The sequence below is a fragment of the Chiloscyllium punctatum genome, chromosome 37, assembly GCF_047496795.1.
Source record: "Chiloscyllium punctatum isolate Juve2018m chromosome 37, sChiPun1.3, whole genome shotgun sequence".
NCBI classification, from domain to species: domain Eukaryota; kingdom Metazoa; phylum Chordata; class Chondrichthyes; order Orectolobiformes; family Hemiscylliidae; genus Chiloscyllium; species Chiloscyllium punctatum.
This window is the reverse complement of record NC_092775.1, coordinates 1,310,993-1,330,742: the sequence shown is the minus strand read 5'-3', so window position 1 is coordinate 1,330,742 and position 19,750 is coordinate 1,310,993. Positions and strand designations below refer to the sequence as shown.

The window sequence follows — 19,750 nt, the reverse complement described above, 5'->3', positions numbered from 1 at the left end:
TGGGCCAATGGGCTGAGAAGTGGTAGATGGAGTTCAATTCAGATAAATGCGAGGTGCTGCATTTTGGGAAAGCAAATCTTAGCAGGATTTATACACTTAATGGTAAGGTCCTAGGGAGTGTTGCTGAACAAAGAGACCTTGGAGTGCAGGTTCATAGCTCCTTGGAAATGGAGTCACTGGTAGATAGGATAGTGAAGAAGGTGTTTGGTATGCTTTCCTTTATTAGTCAGAGTATTGAGTACAGGAGTTGGGAGGTCATGTTGCGACTGTACAGGACATTGGTTAGGCCACTTTTGGAATATTGCGTACAATTCTGGTCTCCTTCCTATCGGAAAGATGTTGTGAAACCTGAAAGGGTTCAGAAAAGATTTACAAGGATGTTGCCAGGGTTGGAGGATTTGAGCTATAGGCAGAAGCTGAACAGGCTGGGGCTGTTTTCCCTCGAGCTTCGGAGGCTGAGGGGTGACCTTATGGAAGTTTACAAAATCATGAGGAGCATGAATTGGATAAATAGACAAGATCTTTTCCCTGGGGTGGGGGAATCCAGAACTAGAGGGCATAGGTTTAGGGCGAGAGGGGAAAGATATAAAAGGGACGTAAGGGGCACAGTGGATGGTATATGTATGGAATGAGCTGCCAGAGAAAGTGATGGATTAGAGTGGTGCCGGAAAAGCACAGGTCAGGCAGCATCCTAGGAGCAGGAAAAGTCGACGTTTCGGGCAAAAGCCCTTTATCAGGAATACATCAGGTTATCAGCATCTGCAGTCATTGTTTTTACCTCATTGAGAGAAAGTGGTGGAGGCTGGTACAATTGTAACATTTAAAAGACATTTGGATGGGTATATGACTAGGAAGGGTTTGGAGGGATATCGGTCGGGTGCTGGCAGGTGGAACTAAACTGGGTTGGGGTATCTGGTCGGCATGGACGGTTGGACTGAAGGGTCTGTTTCCCTGTTGTACATCTCTATGATCCTAAGCTTGACACCATCCAGGACTAGATTCGAGTGGTGCTGGAAAAGCACAGCAGGTCAGGCAGCATCAGAGGAGCAGGAAAGTTGATGTGATGGGCAAAAGCGCTTCATCAAGAACGAGCTTATTCCTGATGAAGGGCTTTTACCCAAAACGTCAACTTTCCTGCTCCTCAGATGCTGCCTGACCTGCTGTGCCTTTCCAGCACCACTCGAATCTTGAATCTGATCTCCAGCATCTGCAGCCCTCACTTTCGCCTACAATCCAGAACAAAGCAACCCACTTGATTGGAGGTCTCATCGCTGCTCCCTCACACCCGACACCTGGAGGAAGTACACCTCATCTTCCACCTCGGAACACTTCAACCCCATGGCATCAATGTGGATTTCAATAGTTTCCTCATTTCCCCTTCCCCCACCTCATCCCAGTTCCAAACTTCCAGCTCAGCACTGTCCCCATGACTTGTCCTACCTGCCTATCTTCTTTTCTACCTATCCACTCCAGCCTCCTCCCTGACCTTTATCCCCTCCCCCACTCACCTACTGTACTCTATGCTACTTTCTCCCCACCCTCACCCTCCCCCTCCTCTCATTTATCTCTCCACCCTTCAGGCACTCTGCCTGTATTCCTGATGAAGGGCTTTTGCCTGAAATGTCGATTTTACTGCTCCTCAGATGCTGTCTGAACTGCTGTGCTTTTCCAGCACCACTAATCCAGACACTTGATTGGCACCACATCTACAAACATTCAATCCTCCACTACCAGTTTTCGGTAGCAGCAGTGTGTACTATCTACAAGATGCACTGCAGAAATTCACCAAAGATCCTTAGATAGCATGTTCCAAACCCACAACTACTTCCACCTAGAAGGACAAGGGCAGCAGGTACTTGGGAACACCACCACATGCAAGTTCCCCTCCAAGCCACTAACCACCGTGACTTGGAAATATACCATTGTTCCTTTAGTCGTTGGGTCAAATTCCTAGAATTTATACCCCACCAGCATTGTGGGTCAATGCACAGCAAGCGGACTGCAGTGACTCAAGAAGGTAGCTCACCACCACCGTCTCAAGGGCAAACAGGGATGTGCTATTAATGCTGGCCAGCCAGTGATGCCCAAGTCCAACAAATGAATAAAAATAAAGTCAGAAATGTGATGGAATACTCCCCACTTGCCTGAATAGAGGCAGCTCCAACAACAGTGTTGGAGTTGGGGGTAGAGGGAGGTCTGAGGACATGGGCTGGAGGTTAATGTGGATGGAGGGAAGGGGGGTAGGTGTGAGGGAAGGGGATGGTGGAGGCCTGAGGGAGGGAAAGGGTCGTAAATATTCGGGGGGGGGGGGGGAGATACAACATGTGACCGGACGTCACGTGCCGGGTTCTCCTGGAATGCCCGCGCGCCGGTTGGCAACTACATACCTCCCTCCCGCTCTCCACGTGGCGCCGGCTCTAAATCCAGGCCCAGGCTCCGCGGCCTAGCCCCTCCACATGACGGACAGCGCGCTCCGCCAATCAGCGACCGGGGCGGGACATTCGGACCGATATCCGGTCAAACGGTCGCAGAGTTCCGGTCATTTTAAAGACGCGGCAACGTCAACGGTCAGTGCCCGCGGAGGGGACTGTCCGGGGGGGGGTCAGTGCTGGGGGGGAGGGGACTGTCGGGGGGTCAGTGCTGAGGGGGAGGGGACTGTCGGGGGGAGGGGACTGTCGGGGGGAGGGGACTGTCGGGGGGGGGGGGGGGGGGGGTCAGTGCTGGGGGGAGGGGACTGTCGGGGGGTCAGTGCTGAGGGGGAGGGGACTGTCGGGGGGGGTCAGTGCTGGGGGGGGAGGGGACTGTCGGGGGGAGGGGACTGTCGGGGGGGGGTCAGTGCTGAGGGGGAGGGGGTCAGTGCTGAGGGGGAGGGGACTGTCTGGGGGGGGTCAGTGCTGAGGGGGAGGGGACTGTCGGGGGGGGGGGGTCAGTGCTGAGGGGCAGGGGACTGTCGGGGGGGGACTGTCGGGGGGTCAGTGCTGAGGGGAAGGGGACTGTCTGGGGGAGGGGACTGTCTGGGGGGGTCAGTGCTGAGGGGGAGGGGGTCAGTGCTGAGGGGGAGGGGGTCAGTGCTGAGGGGGAGGGGACTGTCTGGGGGGGGGTCAGTGCTGAGGGGGAGGGGTCTGTCTGGGGGGGGGGGTCAGTGCTGAGGGGGAGGGGTCTGTCTGGGGGGGGGGCAGTGCTGAGGGGGAGGGGACTGTCTGGGGGGGTCAGTGCTGAGGGGGAGGGGGTCAGTGCTGAGGGGGAGGGGACTGTCTGGGGGGGGTCAGTGCTGAGGGGGAGGGGTCTGTCTGGGGGGGGGTCAGTGCTGAGGGGGAGGGGACTGTCTGGGGGGGTCAGTGCTGAGGGGGAGGGGGTCAGTGCTGAGGGGGAGGGGACTGTCTGGGGGGGTCAGCATGGAGGGGGACTGTCTGGGGGGTGGTCAGCATGGAGGTGGAGGTGGAGGTGGAGGGGGAGGGGGACTGTCTGGGGGGAGGGTTAGTATGGAGAGAGAGAGAGGGGACTGTCCGGGGGAAGGGATCAGCGCTGAGGGAGGGGGGACTCTACATCGGGGAAACCGAGCATAAACTCAGGGCATGTATCACTGAGCGTCTCAGCCGGGCCCACAGGGGCCGACCTGACCTCCAGTTACTGCCCATTTTAATTCCCCACTCCCCACTCCCCACTCCCCACTCCCCACTCCCCACTCCCCACTCCCTTTCCGACATGGCAATCTTTGGCCTCCTCCATTTCCACAGCAAATCAAATCGCAAATTGGAGGAACAACACCTCATCTTCTGCCTGGGCATTAAACCCGCAGACAAGGTTGGGGGATGTGGGGTGCAGTGGTAGTTTGGTGCACTGATTTCTACACTGCTAAAGCCAGGTGCCAATTCGCAGACACCACCTCTTACTGCCCCCCAAACATGACCTCCCCTCCCATCACCAAACCATCATCTCCCAGACCATACACAACATCATCACCTCAGGGGATCTTACACCCACAGCTTCCAACCTCATAGTTTGGGAACCCCACACCGCCCTGTCCTACCTCCTACCCAAAATCCTACAGGCATGACTACCTTGGCCGACCCATTGTCTCAGCCTGCTCCTGTCCCACTGAACTCATCTCCACATATCTTGATACTGTCCTATTTCCCCTGGTCCAGGAACTCCCCACGTATGTTCGGGACACCACCCATGCCCTCCACCTTCTCCAAGACTTTTGTTTTCCTAGGCCCTAACATTTCGTCTTCACCATGGGCGTCCAGTCTCAGTTCATCAACTTCATCAACACATTCCACTCTGACCTTAAGTTCACCTGGATGACCTCAAACACCTCCCCTTCATGGACCTCTCCATCTCAATCTCCATCTCCATCAATGGTGAACAACTCAACACTGACATCTTCTACAAATCCACCGATGCCCAAAGCTACCTGGAGTACACTTCCTCCCACCCTGCCTCCTGTAAAAACGCTAACCCTTATTTCCAATTCCTCTGTGTCCGCCATATCTGCTCCCAGGAGGACCAGATGGCCTCCTTTAAAGACCATAATTTCCCCCAGCGCATCCTCTCCACTTCCTGCACCTCTTCCCTTGAACACACCCCTCCAACTGCAACAAGGACAGAAGCCCCTGGCCCTCACCTTCCAGCCCACCAACCTCCATATACATCGATCATCCTCAGCCATTTCCACCACCTACAAATGGACCCCACTACCAGAGATATATCTCCCTCCCCATCCCTGTCTGCTTTCTATAAAGACCATTCCCTCCGTGACTCCCTTGTTAGGTCCAAGCCACCCAGCAACCCACCCTCCCCTCTCGGCACCTTCCCCTGTCACTGCAGCAATTGCAACATCTGCGCCCACATCCCACCCCACCCCCACCTCTGTCGAAGGTCCCGAAGGAGCCTTCCACATCCGTCAGAGTTTTACCTGCACTTCCACACATCATTTACTGTATCTATTGCGCCCAAGGCGGTCTTGTCTACTTGTAGAGCGCTTCAGATAACATCTCTGGGACCTGCACCAACCAACACCACTGCCCCATGGCTGAACACTTCAACTCCCCCTCCCACACAGCCAAGGATATGCAGGTCCTGGGCTCCTCCATCGCCACTCCCTAACCACCCGACGCCTGGAGGAAGAACTCATCATCTTGCACCTCAGGACCCTCCAACCCCATGGCATCAATGTGAATTTCACCAGTTTCCTCATTTCTGCCCCCCCCCCAATTCCAACCTTCCAACTCAGCACTGCCCTCATGACCGTCCTACCTGTCCATCTTCCTTCCCACTTATCCGTTCCACCCTCCCCTCTGATCTATCACCTTCACCTACATCTATCTATTGCACTCTCAGCTCCTTCCCTGCAGTCCCATCCCCTACCATTTATCTCACTACCCCCTCTGCTCACAGCTCATTCCTGATGAAGGGCCTTTGCTAGAAACATCGATTCTCCTGCTCCTGGATCTTGCCTGACCTGCTGTGCTTTTCCAGCACCACACCCTTAACTACAGCCTGGAGGACTCAACATCGTTCCCCAATTTCAAATAACCTTCCTCCCCCTCCCTTCCTTTCCTTTCATCGACCCTTCCTTTCAGCTACCAACCAGATTCATTCCTCCCATCAACCAACCAGGTTGTACCCTTTACCTGTGTTTACCAATCCCTATCTGACCACTCTCCCTCCCCCGCCCCACCTTTATCTGCAGCTCCCCTTACACCCCCACACCCAGCCCCAGTCCTGAAGAAGGATTGTGTTGACTTCTCCACCATCTGATGCTGCCTGGCTTGCTGTGTTCTTCCAGCCTCCTGCTTGTCTACTCTGTAATGGTGATACAGGCATTTGAGAAGTACTTCAATGAACACTTGCAATGCCAAGGTATAAAGGCTGTTAGTTAAGTGTTGGAGAGTGGGATTAGAATTGTTAGATGCATGTTTTTGCAGATTTAATGGACTGAAGGTCTTTTGTCTCTACTGTTGATCCCCCATACTCTGTGACAGTATACTCGTGCTCATCAGTTATTTTATGACACCCTCAACCAAACTTGCTGAAACAAATTATCTTTTTTTTTGTTTCGTGGAGCTTGGTTTGTGCAAATGAAAAACTACATTTAAAGTCTTTATTAATGAAAACAAATTGCCATAAAAACTCAATAAAAACTGAAAGAACTGTGGATGCTGTAATTCAAACAAAATCAGAAATTGCTGGTAAAACTTGGCAGGCCTGGCAGCATCTATCTGTGCAGAGAAATCAGAGTTAATGTTTAGACTTTCCATGACTTTTCAGATGGATAGAATCTCAGGAAAAAAGTGGTGGAAGAGAGATGGAGGTTGAGGAGGAAAACAAATTTAGCAGATTATTGATAATGGGAAGGAGAAGAAAAGCCAGTTTGGTGATAATGGAGACAGTGTGGGTGAAAATGGGTTTGCTGTGCTGAAAACCATCTATCTTATTGACAGGATCTGAGGTTTGGGGATAGGGAAAAGACATGGAAGGAGGTGTATCATTTTCTAAAATTATTGAATTTGATATTGAGTCTTGAAGGCTGCAAGGTCCCCAAGTGGAAAATGAGATGCTGTTCCTCTAGCTTGGACTGAGGCTCATTGGAGTATTGCAACAGGCCAGAGAAAGAGATGTTGGCCAGGGAATGTAACGATATATTGAAATGGCAGGTGACTGCAAGCTCAGGGCCACCTAGCAGGTGTGTCTCAGTCCTTGCCTAGCAAGGAAAGAGGAGGTAAATGAGCATCTTCTGTGATTTGCATGGGAAAGTGCTTTGGGGTGTGGGGAGTACGAGTGGACCAGGGATCAGTCGATGCAGAATGCTGACAAGGCAGGCAGGAGAATATGTGTGTAGTAGCATCCTCCTGGAATTAGCTTCTGAACCTTTGAAAGGTGGGGACTGAGTTGGGGGTGTGTGGCCTATTGTTGTGGGAGGGAAGAGAAGGAGTGAGGATAGAAGTGGAGTTATGGACAGTCTTCCATCAGAAGACTTTGCTGGGGCAATATAGTGGCTCAGTGGCTAGTCCTGCTGCCTCATAGTGCCAGGGACCCAGGTTCGATTCCAGCCTCGGGCGACTGTTTGTGTGGAGTTTGCACGTTCTTTGTGTGGGATTCCTCTGGCTGCTCCAGTTTTCTTCCACAATCCAGCGATGTGCAGCTGAGATGTATTGGCCATACTAAATTGCCCATAGTGTTCAGGAATGTGTAGGTTAGGGGTTAGGTGCTTTAGTTAGGGGTAAATGTAGAGGAATAGGTTTGGGTGGGATACTGTTCACAGGGTTGGTGTGGACGTGTTGGGCCAAAGGGCCTGTTTCCACACTGAAGGAATTCTGTGATCAGTTTGCGTTAGGATACCTGAGGATCTGAGCCATCAATTATTTTCGACTCTGTCTGAGCTTTGAGCCAGTAGTTGTTTTGGTTTGTTAGATACAGAAAAGCTGGAGAATTACAGACTGATGAGCCTGACATCAGTGGTGGGTAAGTTGTTGGAAGGGATTCTGTGAGGGACAGGATTTACATGTATTTGGAAAGGCAAGGACTGATCAGTGTTAGTCAATATGGCTTATGAATGGGAAATTGTCTCTCTGACTTGATTGAGGTTTTTGGAGAAGTGACGAAGATGATTGATGAGAGCAGAATGGTGGGCATTGTCTATGTGGATTTCAATAAGGGGTTCAACAAGGTTCTGCATGATTAGCAAGGTTAGATCATATAGCTATGGAGAGCTAGCCATTTGGATTCAAAACTGGCTCGAATGTAGGAGATGTTGATGATGGAGTGTAGCTTTTTGGACTGGAGGCCTGTGACCAGTGTGCCATAAGGATCAGTGCTGGATCCACTGCTTTTCAGCATTTATATAAATAATTTGGATGTAAATATAGGAGGTATAGTTAGTAAGTTTGCAGATGACACCAAAATTTGTGGTGTACTGGACAGCGAACATTACCTCAGAATAGAATGGAATCTTGATTGGATGGGCACATGGACCAAGGAGTAACAGGTGGAGTTTAATTTTGATAAATGTGAGGTGCTACATTTTGAAAAGGCAAATCAAGGCAGGACTTAATATTTAATAGTAAGGTCCTGAGGAGTGTTGCTGAACAAAGAGACCTTGGAGTACACTTTCATGGTTCCTTGAAAGTGGGGTTGCAGGTAGACAGTAGTGAAGAAGGTGTTTATTGGTCAGAACATTGAGTATAGGAGTTGGGAGGGCCTGTTGCAGTTTTACAGGATGTTGGTTAGGCCACTTTTGGAACACTGCATTCAATTCTGGTCTCCCTGCTATAGGAAAGATGTTGTGAAACTTTTGATGAGGTTCATAAAAGATTTACAAAGATGTTGCCAGAGTTGAAGGGTTTAAGCTATAGGGAGAGGCTGAATAGGCTGGGGCTATTTTTCCTGGAGCATTGGAAGCTGAGGGGTGACCATAGAGAGGTTTGTAAAATCATGAAAAGCATGGATAGGGTGAATAGTCAGGCCTTTTCCCCAGGGTAGGGGAACCAAAACTAGAGAGCATAGGTTTAGGGTGAGAGGGGAAAGATTTGAAAAAGGAGTTGAGGGCTAACTTTTATTGTTGAAAATGTGTTGCTGGAAAAGGGCAGCATCCAAGGAGCAGGAGAATCGACGTTTCGAGCATAAGCCCTTCTTCAGGAATGAGGAAAGTGTTTCTAGCAGGCTAAGATAAAAGGTGGGGAGGGGCGTTGGAAATGCAAAAGGTGGAAGGAGATTAAGGTGAGGGTGATAGGCCGGAGTGGGGGTGGGGGCGGAGAGGTCAGGAAGATTGCAGGTTAGGAAGGCGGTGCTAAGTTTGAGGGATTTGACTGAGACAAGGTGGGAGGAGGGGAAATGAGGAAACTGGAAAAATCTGAGTTCATCCCTTGTGGTTGGAGGGTTCCTAGGCGGAAGATGAGGCGCTCTTCCTCCAACCATCAGGACCATAGCAACATGATGGTTGGAGGAAGAGCGCCTCAGACCATAGCAACACGAGGATTGGAGGAAGAGCGCCTCAGACCAGAGCAACATGACGGCTGGAGGAAGAGCGCCTCATCTTCCGCCTAGGAACCCTCCAACCACAAGGAATAAACTCAGATTTCTCCAGTTTCCTCATTTCCCCTCCCCCCACCTTGTCTCAGTCAAATCCCTCGAACTCAGCACCACCTTCCTAACCTGCAATCTTCTTTCTGACCTCTCTGCCCCCACCCCACTCCGTCCTATCACCCTCACCTTGACCTCCTTCCACCTAATGCATTTCCAACGCCCCTCCCCCAAGTCCCTCCTCCCTACCTTTTATCTTAGCCTGCTGGACACACTTTCCTCATTCCTGAAGAAGGGCTTATGCCCAAAACGTCGATTCTCCTGCTCCTTGGATGCTGCCTGACCTGCTGCGCTTTTCCAGCAACACATTTTTCAGATTTGATCTCCAGCATCTGCAGTCCTCACTTTCTCCTAACTTTATTGTGCAGAGGGTGATGCGTGTATGGAATGAGCTGCCAGAGGAAGTGGTGACAGTTTGTACAATTACTGCATTTGAAAGATATCTGGTTGGGTATATGAATAGAAAGGGTTTGGAGGGATGTGGGCCAAATGCTAGCAAATGGAACTTCGATTAATTTAGAATATTTGGTGAGCATGGACAAGTTGGACTGAAAGGTCTATTTCTGTACTGTACATCTCTATAACTCTTAATTGCGCACTCTCCATCAGTGTATCTTGACCCTGATCTCAGAAAAGCAATAACTAATTTTTTCACACTTAGAGCTTTCATACACCCAGAAGGTAGATCCTCCTGAATATTTTGGGAAGTCGTTTAGATTGGGACTTCCTGGTCCCAGTGACAGAATTCTGGAGAATGGACTCAAGGGAGATGTGTGATGGAGCTGAGAATCCGGAGAGTTCATCAGAGGCCGAAAGCTGTGATTCTGTGATGGTGTGGAGTTTGGAGGAGGCTGTGCAGAAGCAGGTACTGCAGATTACATCGAGTGCGTGTGGTGCAACCGCAGTCCTTAATGCCCTGCAGGCTCTGGGACTTGACGTTTGCTCTGATGTTGTAGAGAAGTGTGTCCAGACCAGGATGCGGAAGAACGATGCACCCCTGATTGAATATTTAATATCACGAAGTGTTGCAGGTGAGAGTGTTTCCTCAGTTTATATCCCCATTTCTTCCCCCTCCCTCAAACTCTGCGTGGGTTTCCTCCAGGTGCTCCGGTTTCATCCCTCAGTCCAATGATGTGCAGGTTAGGGTGGATTGGCCATGCTACGTTGACCAGTATCTAGGGATTCTGGATTAGTGGTGCTGGAAGAGCACAGCAGTTCAGGCAGCATCCAAGGAGCAGCGAAATCAACGTTTCGGGCAAAAGCCCTTCATCAGGAATAAAGGCAGTGAGCCTGAAGCGTGGAGAGATAAGCTAGAGGAGGGTGGGGGTGGGGAGAGAGTAGCATAGAGTACAATAGGTGAGTGGGGGAGGGCATCCTCTCCTCCCTGACCTATCACCTTCATCCCCTCCCCGACTCACCTATTGTACTCTATGCGACTTTCTCCCCACCCCCACCCTTCTCTAGCTTATCTCTCCACCCTTCAGGCTCTCTGCCTTTATTCCTGATGAAGGGCTTTTGCCCAAAATGTCGATTTTGCTGCTCCTTGGATGCTGCCTGAACTGTTGTGCTCTTCCAGCACCACTAATCCAGAATAGGGTAGTGGGGGGGGGATCTGGGTGGGTTGCTCTTCGGAGAGTCAGTGTGGACTTGATGGGCTGAATGGGAGATTTTGTTGGGGGTTTGGTAAGAGCAAAATAATGCAACTGCCTGGATAGCTCTGCATAAGCACCATGAACTGAATGACCTATTTCAGTGCAATGAAACAGAATTGTTATGGTACAGAAGGAGACCATTCTGATCACCATGTCTGTACTGGCTCTACAAATGACATTGTGGCATTCTCTCACCCTTTCGTCATACCCTTGCCCATTGTTTCTATGTAAATAATCATCAAATACCCTCTTAAATGCCTAAATTGAACCTGCCCTTCCACAACTCCAGGCAGTGCTTTTGCAAGACACAGAATCATAGGATCCCACTGTGTAAAATTAGGTCATTCGGCCCATTGAGTACACAGCAACCAAGGTCTGGAATAAAACAAAGTAAAAACAAAAGTTGCTGCATCACATTTGCTACATTACCAAATTATGTGCTTGTCCTTTTTTGAGCTCTGGACTTTTTTCATTGGAGAAAAGGAGGAGGAGAGGGAACCTAATTGAGGTATACAAGATAGTCGATAGCCAGAGACTATTTCCCAGGGCAGAAATGACTAACACGAGGGGTCATAGTTTTAAGCTGGTTGGTGGAAAATATAGAGGAAATGTCAGAGGCGGGTTCTTTACACAGAGAGTTGTGAGAGCATGGAATGCGATGCCAGCAGCAGTTGTGGAAGCAAGATCATTGGGGGCATTTAAGAGACCGCTGGATATGCATATGGTCACAGAAATTTGAGGGGGCATACATGAGGATCAGTGGTCAGCACAACATCGTGGGCTGAAGGGCCTGTTCTGTGCTGTACTGTTCTATGTTCTATGTTCCTCTTGTTCTTGATCTTTTTATAAGCAGGAATAGTTTCTCCCCATCTATTCAGTTTTTGAAAACTATCAAATCTCCTTATGCAAGTACGGGAAGGACCTAGGAACAGGAGTAGGCCATTCCGTCCTTTTGAGCCTCGTCTGCTATTTCAGAAAATCATGGCTGATCGAATCTCTCCATGCCTTTTACCCTGTCACTATGCCCTGTATGCCTCTATCAATCTGTACCGTAAACAGACTGAGCTTTCATAGCCCTCTGAGGTAGAGAATTCCAAAGATTAATCATCTCCATGTTCTTTCCAAGGAAAACAGTCCCAAATTCTCCAACTCATCCTCGTAACTGGATTGCTTCTTATCCCAGAAACAATCTCGTAAACCTCCTGTTGCCTCTCCAATGTGTTCACATTTTTTCTAAATGCCCAGAACTGTACACGGCTGACATCTCACGTGTTTTATACAAAGTCATCATCACCTCCCTGCTCTTATCCCCTCTACGCCTCTATTAATGTAGCTCATGCTTTATTAGCTAACTCTATAATTCTACCAATGTTTTAATGATCTGAACAGTGCTGCAATGGACAAGGAGCAAAATTTGTTTTCACTGAATCATGAATTTAGTGGGCGGCACGGTGGCACAGTGGTTAGCACTGCTGCCTCACAGCGCCTGAGACCCGGGTTCAATTCCCGCCTCAGGCGACTGACTGTGTGGAGTTTGCATGTTCTCCCCGTGTCTGCGTGGGTTTCCTCCGGGTGCTCCGGTTTCCTCCCACAGTCCAAAGATGTGCAGGCCAGGTGAATTGGCCATGCTAAATTGCCCATAGTGTTAGGTAAGGGGTAAATGTAGATGTAGGGGTATGGGTGGGTTATGCTTCGGCGGGGCGGTGTGGACTTGTTGGGCCGAAGGGCCTGTTTCCACACTGTAAGTAATCTAATCTAATCTAATCTAATCTAATCTAATTTAGTATTGATTACTAGTGGAGGCCTCTATGTGACTGTTTGCACTGGTTCCAGATTTAATTTGCTTGAATGTTCTGCTGAAGGGGAAACTAAATGAGTCTCATTTTTAAGATGGTGAGTCTGTCAAGCCACATCATTGCAAAATGATGCCCCAGTCCATACTGTTTGTCATTCTCGTCTTATACTTTTCAACCACCTCTGAATGGTTTCTGTAATGATGACTTATTGTCACTGGACTTCACAATGAACAATACGATAAACTACAGTGAAAAGCTTCAACTGTCGCCACGATCCGGCACCATTTGAACACTTCAAGAATTAAAAAGACAAAGCTGAAAGAGTCCATCATCACTCTGCCATTTCCTCCACAAGTCGGAGTACTGAGCCAGCTGACCAACAATACCCACGGCGCCACCTGCACCATACCCACCACCGTCAGAGTGGCCGCTCTTCAGGTGCCTTCTTATCATCACTGGGCCATCCTCACCACAGGCTGTCACTGCCAGGTCTCGTGCAGGATCAGGAGAAAGTGAGGACTGGAGATCAGAGTCGAGAGAGTGTGGTACTGGAAAAGCACAGCAGGTCAGGTAGCATCCGAGGCGCAAGAGAGATGACATTTTGATGAAGGGCTTATACCCGAAACATCGATTTTCCTGCTTCTTGGATGCTGCCTGACATGCTGTGCTTTTCCAGCACCACACTGTATTGATCCATGCTGGATCACCACTCACCCCGCAACATGGACAATAGGCAATAGGTGCCATTCAGCCCTTTGAGCCTGCACCACCATTCACTATGATGGCTGATCATCCTCAATCAGTATCCTGTTCCAGCCTTCTTACATAACCCTTGATTCCACTATCCTTGAGAGCTCTATCCAACTTTTTCTTAAATGAATCCAGAGACTGAGCCTCCACTGCCCTCTGGCGCAGAGCATTCCACACAGCCACCACACTCTGGCTGAACAAGTTTCTCTTCATCTCTGTCCTAAATGGCCGACCCCTTATTTTTAAGCTGTGTCCTCTGGTTCAGGACCCTCCCCATCAGCAGAAACATGTTTCCTGCCTCCAGAGTGTCCAATCCTTTAATAATCTTATGTCTCAATCAGATCCCCCCTCAGTCTTCTAAACTCAAGGGTATTCAAGCCCAGTCGCTCCAATCTTTCAACATAAGATAGTCCTGCCATTCCAGGAATTGACCTTGTGAACCTACGCTGCACTCCCTCAATAGCCAGAATGTCTTTCCTCAAATTTGGAGACCAGAACTGCACACAATATTCCAGGTGCGGTCTCACCAGGGCCCTGGATAGCTGCAGAAGAACCTCTTTGCTTCTATGCTCAATCCCTCTTGTTATCAAGGCCAGCATGCTATTAGCTTTCTTCCCTACCTGCTGTACCTACATGCTTACCTTCATTGACTGGTGTACAAGAACACCCAGATCTCTTTGTACTGCCCCTTTACCTAAATTGACTCCATTTAGGTAGTAATCTGCCTTCCTGTTCTTGCCACCAAAGTGGATAACCATACATTTATCCACATTAAACTGCATCTGCCATGCATCTGTCCACTCACCTAACCTGTCCAGGTTACCCTGTAATCTCCTAACATCCTCCTCACATTTCACCCTGCCACCCAGCTTTGTATCATCAGCAAAATCGGCTCTGCCGAAGCTGCCACTATGCTGATAACCAGGAGTCCCCGCTCCAGGCACACTACAACTGGGAGTCCCTGGCTCCGCCATTAGGCCAGGCCACTGCATCAGCAAGAATCCTACTCCAGCTGCATCCTTCTGCAATCTCATCCCCTCTGCCAAGTACAGGGGATCCTCAGCATAAGTTGGGAAAAGTGCAACTTGTATCAAAACAATATTGGGGAATGTTTTTCCCCATAAGATTAATGAGTTTAGTGGGGGTTGGTCAGTGGGTGGAGGAGATAGGATTGTAAAAGCATTGAACTCTCTGATTCAATCTGAATCAGGGCAACTTCTCTCATAAGAAAGATTGAGATAAGGCTGTTACTTGGGGAAATATTGTGTTACATACCTCCGAGCAAAGTACATACTACGCTTTCCTTCCAATTCACTGGTGCAACTGTTGCTGCTCACCAGGCTGTTGGGGTCCTTTATCAGTGAAGTCTTGAACCTGGTTTTCCAAGTAGGGACTACTTGATCCCCTTCAATCCAAGTTATAAATGACAAATTCAAACGCAAACCTCGTGCATCGTTCTGACCTTTTGTCACTTGATACCGCAGTGTACAAGACCATCTGGCACCGAGTCACCAGGCATTGATGTTTTTGATACAGTGTCAGTGCTGTGCTTGGTAAAAAAATGTTATATATCGCAGACTCCCTGTAGCTTCTGTATGTAGCATATTTGATTTTTAAAGAACATTTAATAGTAAGAATTGCTTTTAGCCATTTGATGTTCGTTGGTCATCAAAGACACTCTGGGTGCCTTTATACGACATGAACTGCAGCAATTCAAGAAGGTAGCTTACCACCATCTTCTCAAGGGCAATTAGGGGTGGGCAATAAATGCCAGCCAGCCAGTGATACATACATCTTACTGGATGAGGTTTTGATTGGGATGAAAGGTACACAGAAGTTTCTTGAGTATGGGAGGTGCCCATGATTTCATACGGGGCAGGAGTTTATTCTGTGATGCTTGAGGTGGCTGGGAATCTGGAAGGCAGAACTGAGAGCGAGGATAGGGAATGTGATCAGAATGGTTTCATTTGTCGATAACTGCTGTCTTCTGTGTTCCAGGTGCCACCCATCAGCAGCTGATAGAGGGTGCAGAGAAGGCAAGTGAAGGAAGGGTTACAGGGAGATTTTTCAGCTTTTACCCTGAACGAAATGTAGATCTGACCACTTGGCTGGCCAGCTGGATGAAGAAAGGAGCTATTGCTATAGCAACTATGAACATGCAAATTGCTGTGCCGGAGGGTGAAGGAATTCCAGATGCTTGGCATCATCAGATGATCTTTGGAGTGGACTCTGAAGGGATTTACATGACCAATCCATTAGAAATAGGTAGTTACAGGAGACAAAACCTGGTTTCCCATTCCCAACAGTCATCCTCTCTGTACCAGAAGGAATGGTGATCCAGATTTTAGTAAATAAACAACTTGCACAATATTCCAAGATCTTCTTCCATTGCCATCATTCATCACTTCAGACAGAAGCAAACTGTTCTAAATCATTGCAGTATGTTATTCAAGAGGACATAACCATATTCATGTTATCGTATGAGCAACTTTTAAAAAATGAAATGAAATTTCCTTTTTCATTTCGGTGTAGGGATCACCTTCTCTGGTTTCTGATCTCAATATCCTTTCATTTTGTGTACATGTTGTTTGGTGAGATGCAGTTTTGAGTGTCAAACTGAGTTGTTTCTTTCATTTTGAGCCTGTCAAACTGTTAGTTGCTCTGAAAGTGTTTGGATTAAGGAGATTAAAGTCAGTACTGGTTCACTGTCTGGTTCAGGATTTATATTTTTATTACATACTTACTCCATGGTAAAGTTTTAAAGGGGTGTATGTAACCAAATCTTTGAAGGTCATAACCAAGTTGAGAAAGCTGTTGAAAGGCAGGTTAATTCAGAAAGACCAGAGTAAGGAAGCTATGTTAAATCTTTATGAAATCTTGATGCTTCAATTAGAGGATTGATCTGAGTACCATGCAGTAGAAACGAATTTAAAATGTCTTGGAGAGGTTGCAGAGGGGAATCACTAGAATTTCTAGGATTGAAAGACCTCCGCTAATGTTGGGTATTATGAATCAGAGAAAGGAAAATTTGTTTGAAGTGTTCAAAGTCGTGAGGTTTTGTTAAAGGAAGAAAGCAAAGCTTTCCAGTGGCAGAAGGTGGAGCATCAGAGGCTAAGGGATGACTTTATAGAGGTTTATAAAATCATGGGCATGTATAAATAGGCAATGCCTTTTCCCTGGGGTGGGGGAGTCCAGAACTCGAGGGCATAGGTTTAGGGTGAGAGGGGAAAGATATAAAAGGGAGCTAAGGGGCAACTTTTTCATGCAGAGGGTAGTATGTTTATGGAATGAGCTGCCAGAGGAAGTGGTGGAGGCTGGTACAATTACAGCATTTATACGGCATCTGAATGGGTATATGAATAGGAAGGCTTTAGAGGGATATGGGCCAAGTGCTGGCATATGGGACTAGATTAGGTTAGAGTATCTGGTCGGCATGGGCGAGTTGACTGAACGGTCTGTTTCCGTGCTGTATATCTCTGACTCTAAGACTCTAAGCTGAGGTGATGAGCTAAACATGAGGTTGTTGTGCTTAAAACACAGAACCCGAAAAAGTAGTGAAAGCAGATTCAACAAAACTTTAGAAAGACAACTGGCACTCTCTTGGGACTGGCTGTCTGTCAGTGCAGCACTCACCTACTCCTTCTTGAGGTCATATTGTGGGAGCATGATGCATTTGAGGGGCAGTACTGCACTGAAGTGTTAACTCACATCATTGTTTGAAAGTCTACTGACTGGAGCTTGAACACACAACCAGCCAGCAGTCAGGTTGCTATCTGATAAGCTATATTGACATTACCAACATAAATCAGATAACTGAGTGAGTGACAATTTTTACTTTTTGGATACAGTCAGCTTGTGTGTTGTAATATCTTGTGCTGTCCCTACCATTATTTATCATGCAGCTTCCACCATGACCCAGATCCCGTGCTGGGGTTAGTGACATGGATGGAATTGTGAAACTGAATTATTGAGATTTTCTACTAGTTCCAGTGTTACCCACTCCTCAGGACTAAAACTTGGCTTTCAATGTGCAAATGTTGATAACTGACTGGAGGTGTTTGACTAGCCCTTGAGTCTAACAATATCTCCCTTCTCTGCAGAGAGAAGCAGCCTAGTTAAGCAACGCCTGTGCAGTGGATCGCAGCTGCTGATTCGGAAGCAGGATATCATGAGTCGGTTGTCGGGGGACCCAGACTTCTCTTTGCTTAAAGAGACTGTGGACTGTTCCAAGTGGGAGGAGCTGGATGTTGTAGGTGAGTACAGTGACGTTTCCCTGAGCTACCCACTCGAGGGGTCATACAGATCAGAAATGGCAAATATTGTCTTCCAGTGTATGAAACACACTGCATTTATTACACTCTTAACAGCAAGGACAATATTGGGAATTCTAAGGCCAGTGCCAACCTCTTGATTCCTTAAAAAATGTCCACAATCAGCAGTGCATAAGTTAAGAGGCTAGTGGAATGCACTTGCTTGCCTGCATCTAGGAGCTTGACTGCATCAGGGTCAAACAGTCCAACTGTTCATGTCTGAAGACTCACTTTCTTCAATGATACTCCATAGCAGCAGTGTGTACGATCTACAAGATACACTTCAGCAACTCACCCAGGTGCCTTGGACAGCACCTTCTAAACCCACAACTTCTACCACCCAGAAGATAAAAGCTGCAAGGAACCCTACCACCTACAAGATCCCCTCAAAATCGCTCACCATCCTGATTGGTTCAGGTGATATTCCAGTGCAGTGCTAAGGGGAAATTGCCCTGCCACTAGTGTGTCATTGAGATTAGAAATTAAATTGAGGCCTATTGAGTTGCTAGGGTGGATATCAATGATACAGTAGCAATATTTTGAAAAAGAGTAAGGGAGTTCTTCTCTGTGTTCAAATCAAAATTTGACCCTCAACTAGTTTTTTGATGATTATCAGATTTGTGTGGCATTTTGATGTACACAGATCAGCTGTTCTAATTTCCATATCACAACCATGCCTACACTTCAGAAGTAGGTTATTGGCTCTGCATTACTTTGAGTGGTCTGATAGTAATGAAAGGTGAATACAAGTCTTTCTATTTTCTCCTTTCCCATTAAAGCCCTGAAACTACCCCCCTTTTATACCGATGAGACAATTTTGAGTCTTGTCAAATGCAGGAAAGGAAAAGTTGTAAGAGGTGAAAGAGTTTAATAGTTTTGAGAATATAATTTGGGATTGGAGGACAACATGTTAAGAGGAATGCTCACTTGAGTGTAACCCGCAGTGAGTGAAGGGGTGACTGTTTATTCTCTCCTCAGGGCAGATTAATCGGATGGTTTCTGGAGATGTTGCTCCAGACGATGTTTCTCACTCGTCCTATGTGGTCATTCCTGCTGCGTACAGGTCAGGAGTCACACTGTTTGCCCGGAGACATTCGGATCTGACCAAGGAGCTTTTATTAACACCTGATCTTCCTTTGTTAAATAACCAGCAGTCTTGACAATTTCAAGAGTGAATTGAACTTAGTCAACTTTATCAAAACCTCAAGAGCCTGAGAACTTATCAAACCCACCAGATGTACAAATGATGCAAGACCAGAGAAAGAAAAACATGAGCACGAGGCTCCTTATCCTGAGCAGTGTGTTCGTGCGTAAGAGGCACTGTAGGAGTTTGAGAAGTAGGTGGGTCTGTGGTTGCATGCCGGTCACTGTCGGTGCTCTGTAAACCAAGTGGGCTGAAATTTGCAGTAGTTAGTGATCCTCCTTTCAACTTGCTTGCTGTTCCCCACCAACTTCTCATTCTCTGTCTCAGCCCTGCTTTTTGCTTTCTCGAAGGTTTAATTACTCTTGTTGCATTTCCTTTTTTTCCCAAGTCTGATGTGGGTAGCACAATGTTTGAACTGGACGCTGTACCCCAAGGATTCCTGCGCAGTAATCAAGCAGGAACCCTGGCTGATATCACCTAACCTAGTCCAGGGTCCTAAGGGTAACTGTCCTTTGCTGAGATTAGTTAATTGAGCACCTATTTGACTTCAAGCCCATGCTGATGAACTGGGAGAGCTTTGATACAGAAACAAAGAAGAGTTAATGCTGATGAAGCACAAAACCCAGAGCCTCCCTCTTGTGCTCTCAAACGTACTGTTTTGCCAAGAGAATTTGATTAGTTGTTAAATAATTCAGGGTTTTTTTCTGGAATGCTAACTTAAATTCTAATGTGTTTTTTTTGTTGAAGTATTTTAAATGTTAATTCCATGTAGCATGGCTTCTGTAGTTCCAACAGCCTTGCGTCATTCCTACCAAGAATCTGTGTGGGAGGGATGGCCTACTCTCAAACAGCATTAACGGTTTTGAATTTGAGTAAGAACATGTATAAAATTTATTTTATTCAGAGTTTGACTGAGCTGACTGGGTGACACGTTGTGTGGTTATGTTCTATAATCTTTAAGGTCTTTGTAATACATTTTCTTGAGATTAAATGTGTTCATATTTTGAAAAATTG

The 19,750-nt window shown here is 47.6% G+C and overlaps 2 protein-coding genes across 8 annotated transcripts in view; one reads left to right on the top strand and one right to left on the bottom strand.

The window, feature by feature from the left end:
- The window catches only part of mtss1 (MTSS I-BAR domain containing 1), a 280,139-nt gene extending 277,617 nt beyond the window's left edge, over positions 1 to 2,522 (bottom strand). For 4 of the 6 annotated variants that reach the window (XM_072556073.1, XM_072556075.1, XM_072556076.1 and 1 more), the window contains exon 1: positions 2,388 to 2,521. The gene's annotated coding sequence lies outside the window, so the exon portion shown is untranslated. Of the gene's footprint in view, positions 1 to 2,387 lie in introns of all 6 variants that reach the window. The other 2 variants (XM_072556077.1, XM_072556078.1) reach the window with 2 other exon arrangements.
- Positions 2,392 to 19,747, top strand: LOC140462797 (uncharacterized). 2 transcript variants are annotated; one of them, XM_072556090.1, is made up of 5 exons: positions 2,392 to 2,567; positions 9,746 to 10,115; positions 15,281 to 15,547; positions 17,383 to 17,535; positions 18,571 to 19,747. In XM_072556090.1, the coding sequence occupies exons 2-5, from the start codon at positions 9,839 to 9,841 to the stop codon at positions 18,750 to 18,752; spliced, it is 879 nt and encodes a 292-aa protein (XP_072412191.1). In that variant the 5' UTR covers positions 2,392 to 2,567; positions 9,746 to 9,838; the 3' UTR covers positions 18,753 to 19,747. The 2 variants fall into 2 exon arrangements, with proteins under 2 accessions (XP_072412191.1, XP_072412192.1); XM_072556091.1 differs by lacking the exon at positions 2,392 to 2,567 and adding an exon at positions 5,715 to 5,865.
- The last annotated feature ends 3 nt before the right edge of the window (positions 19,748 to 19,750 follow it).

What these genes read in the sequence shown, in the direction of transcription:
- LOC140462797 (XM_072556090.1), top strand. Translation starts at nt 9,839, where the DNA reads ATGGACTCAAGGGAGATGTGTGATGGAGCTGAGAATCCGGAGAGTTCA. An exon ending in GACCAATCCATTAGAAATAG is followed by an intron (nt 15,548 to 17,382) that starts GTAGTTACAGGA and finishes CCTTCTCTGCAG; the next exon opens with AGAGAAGCAGCCTAGTTAAG. An exon ending in GGAGGAGCTGGATGTTGTAG is followed by an intron (nt 17,536 to 18,570) that starts GTGAGTACAGTG and finishes TTCTCTCCTCAG; the next exon opens with GGCAGATTAATCGGATGGTT.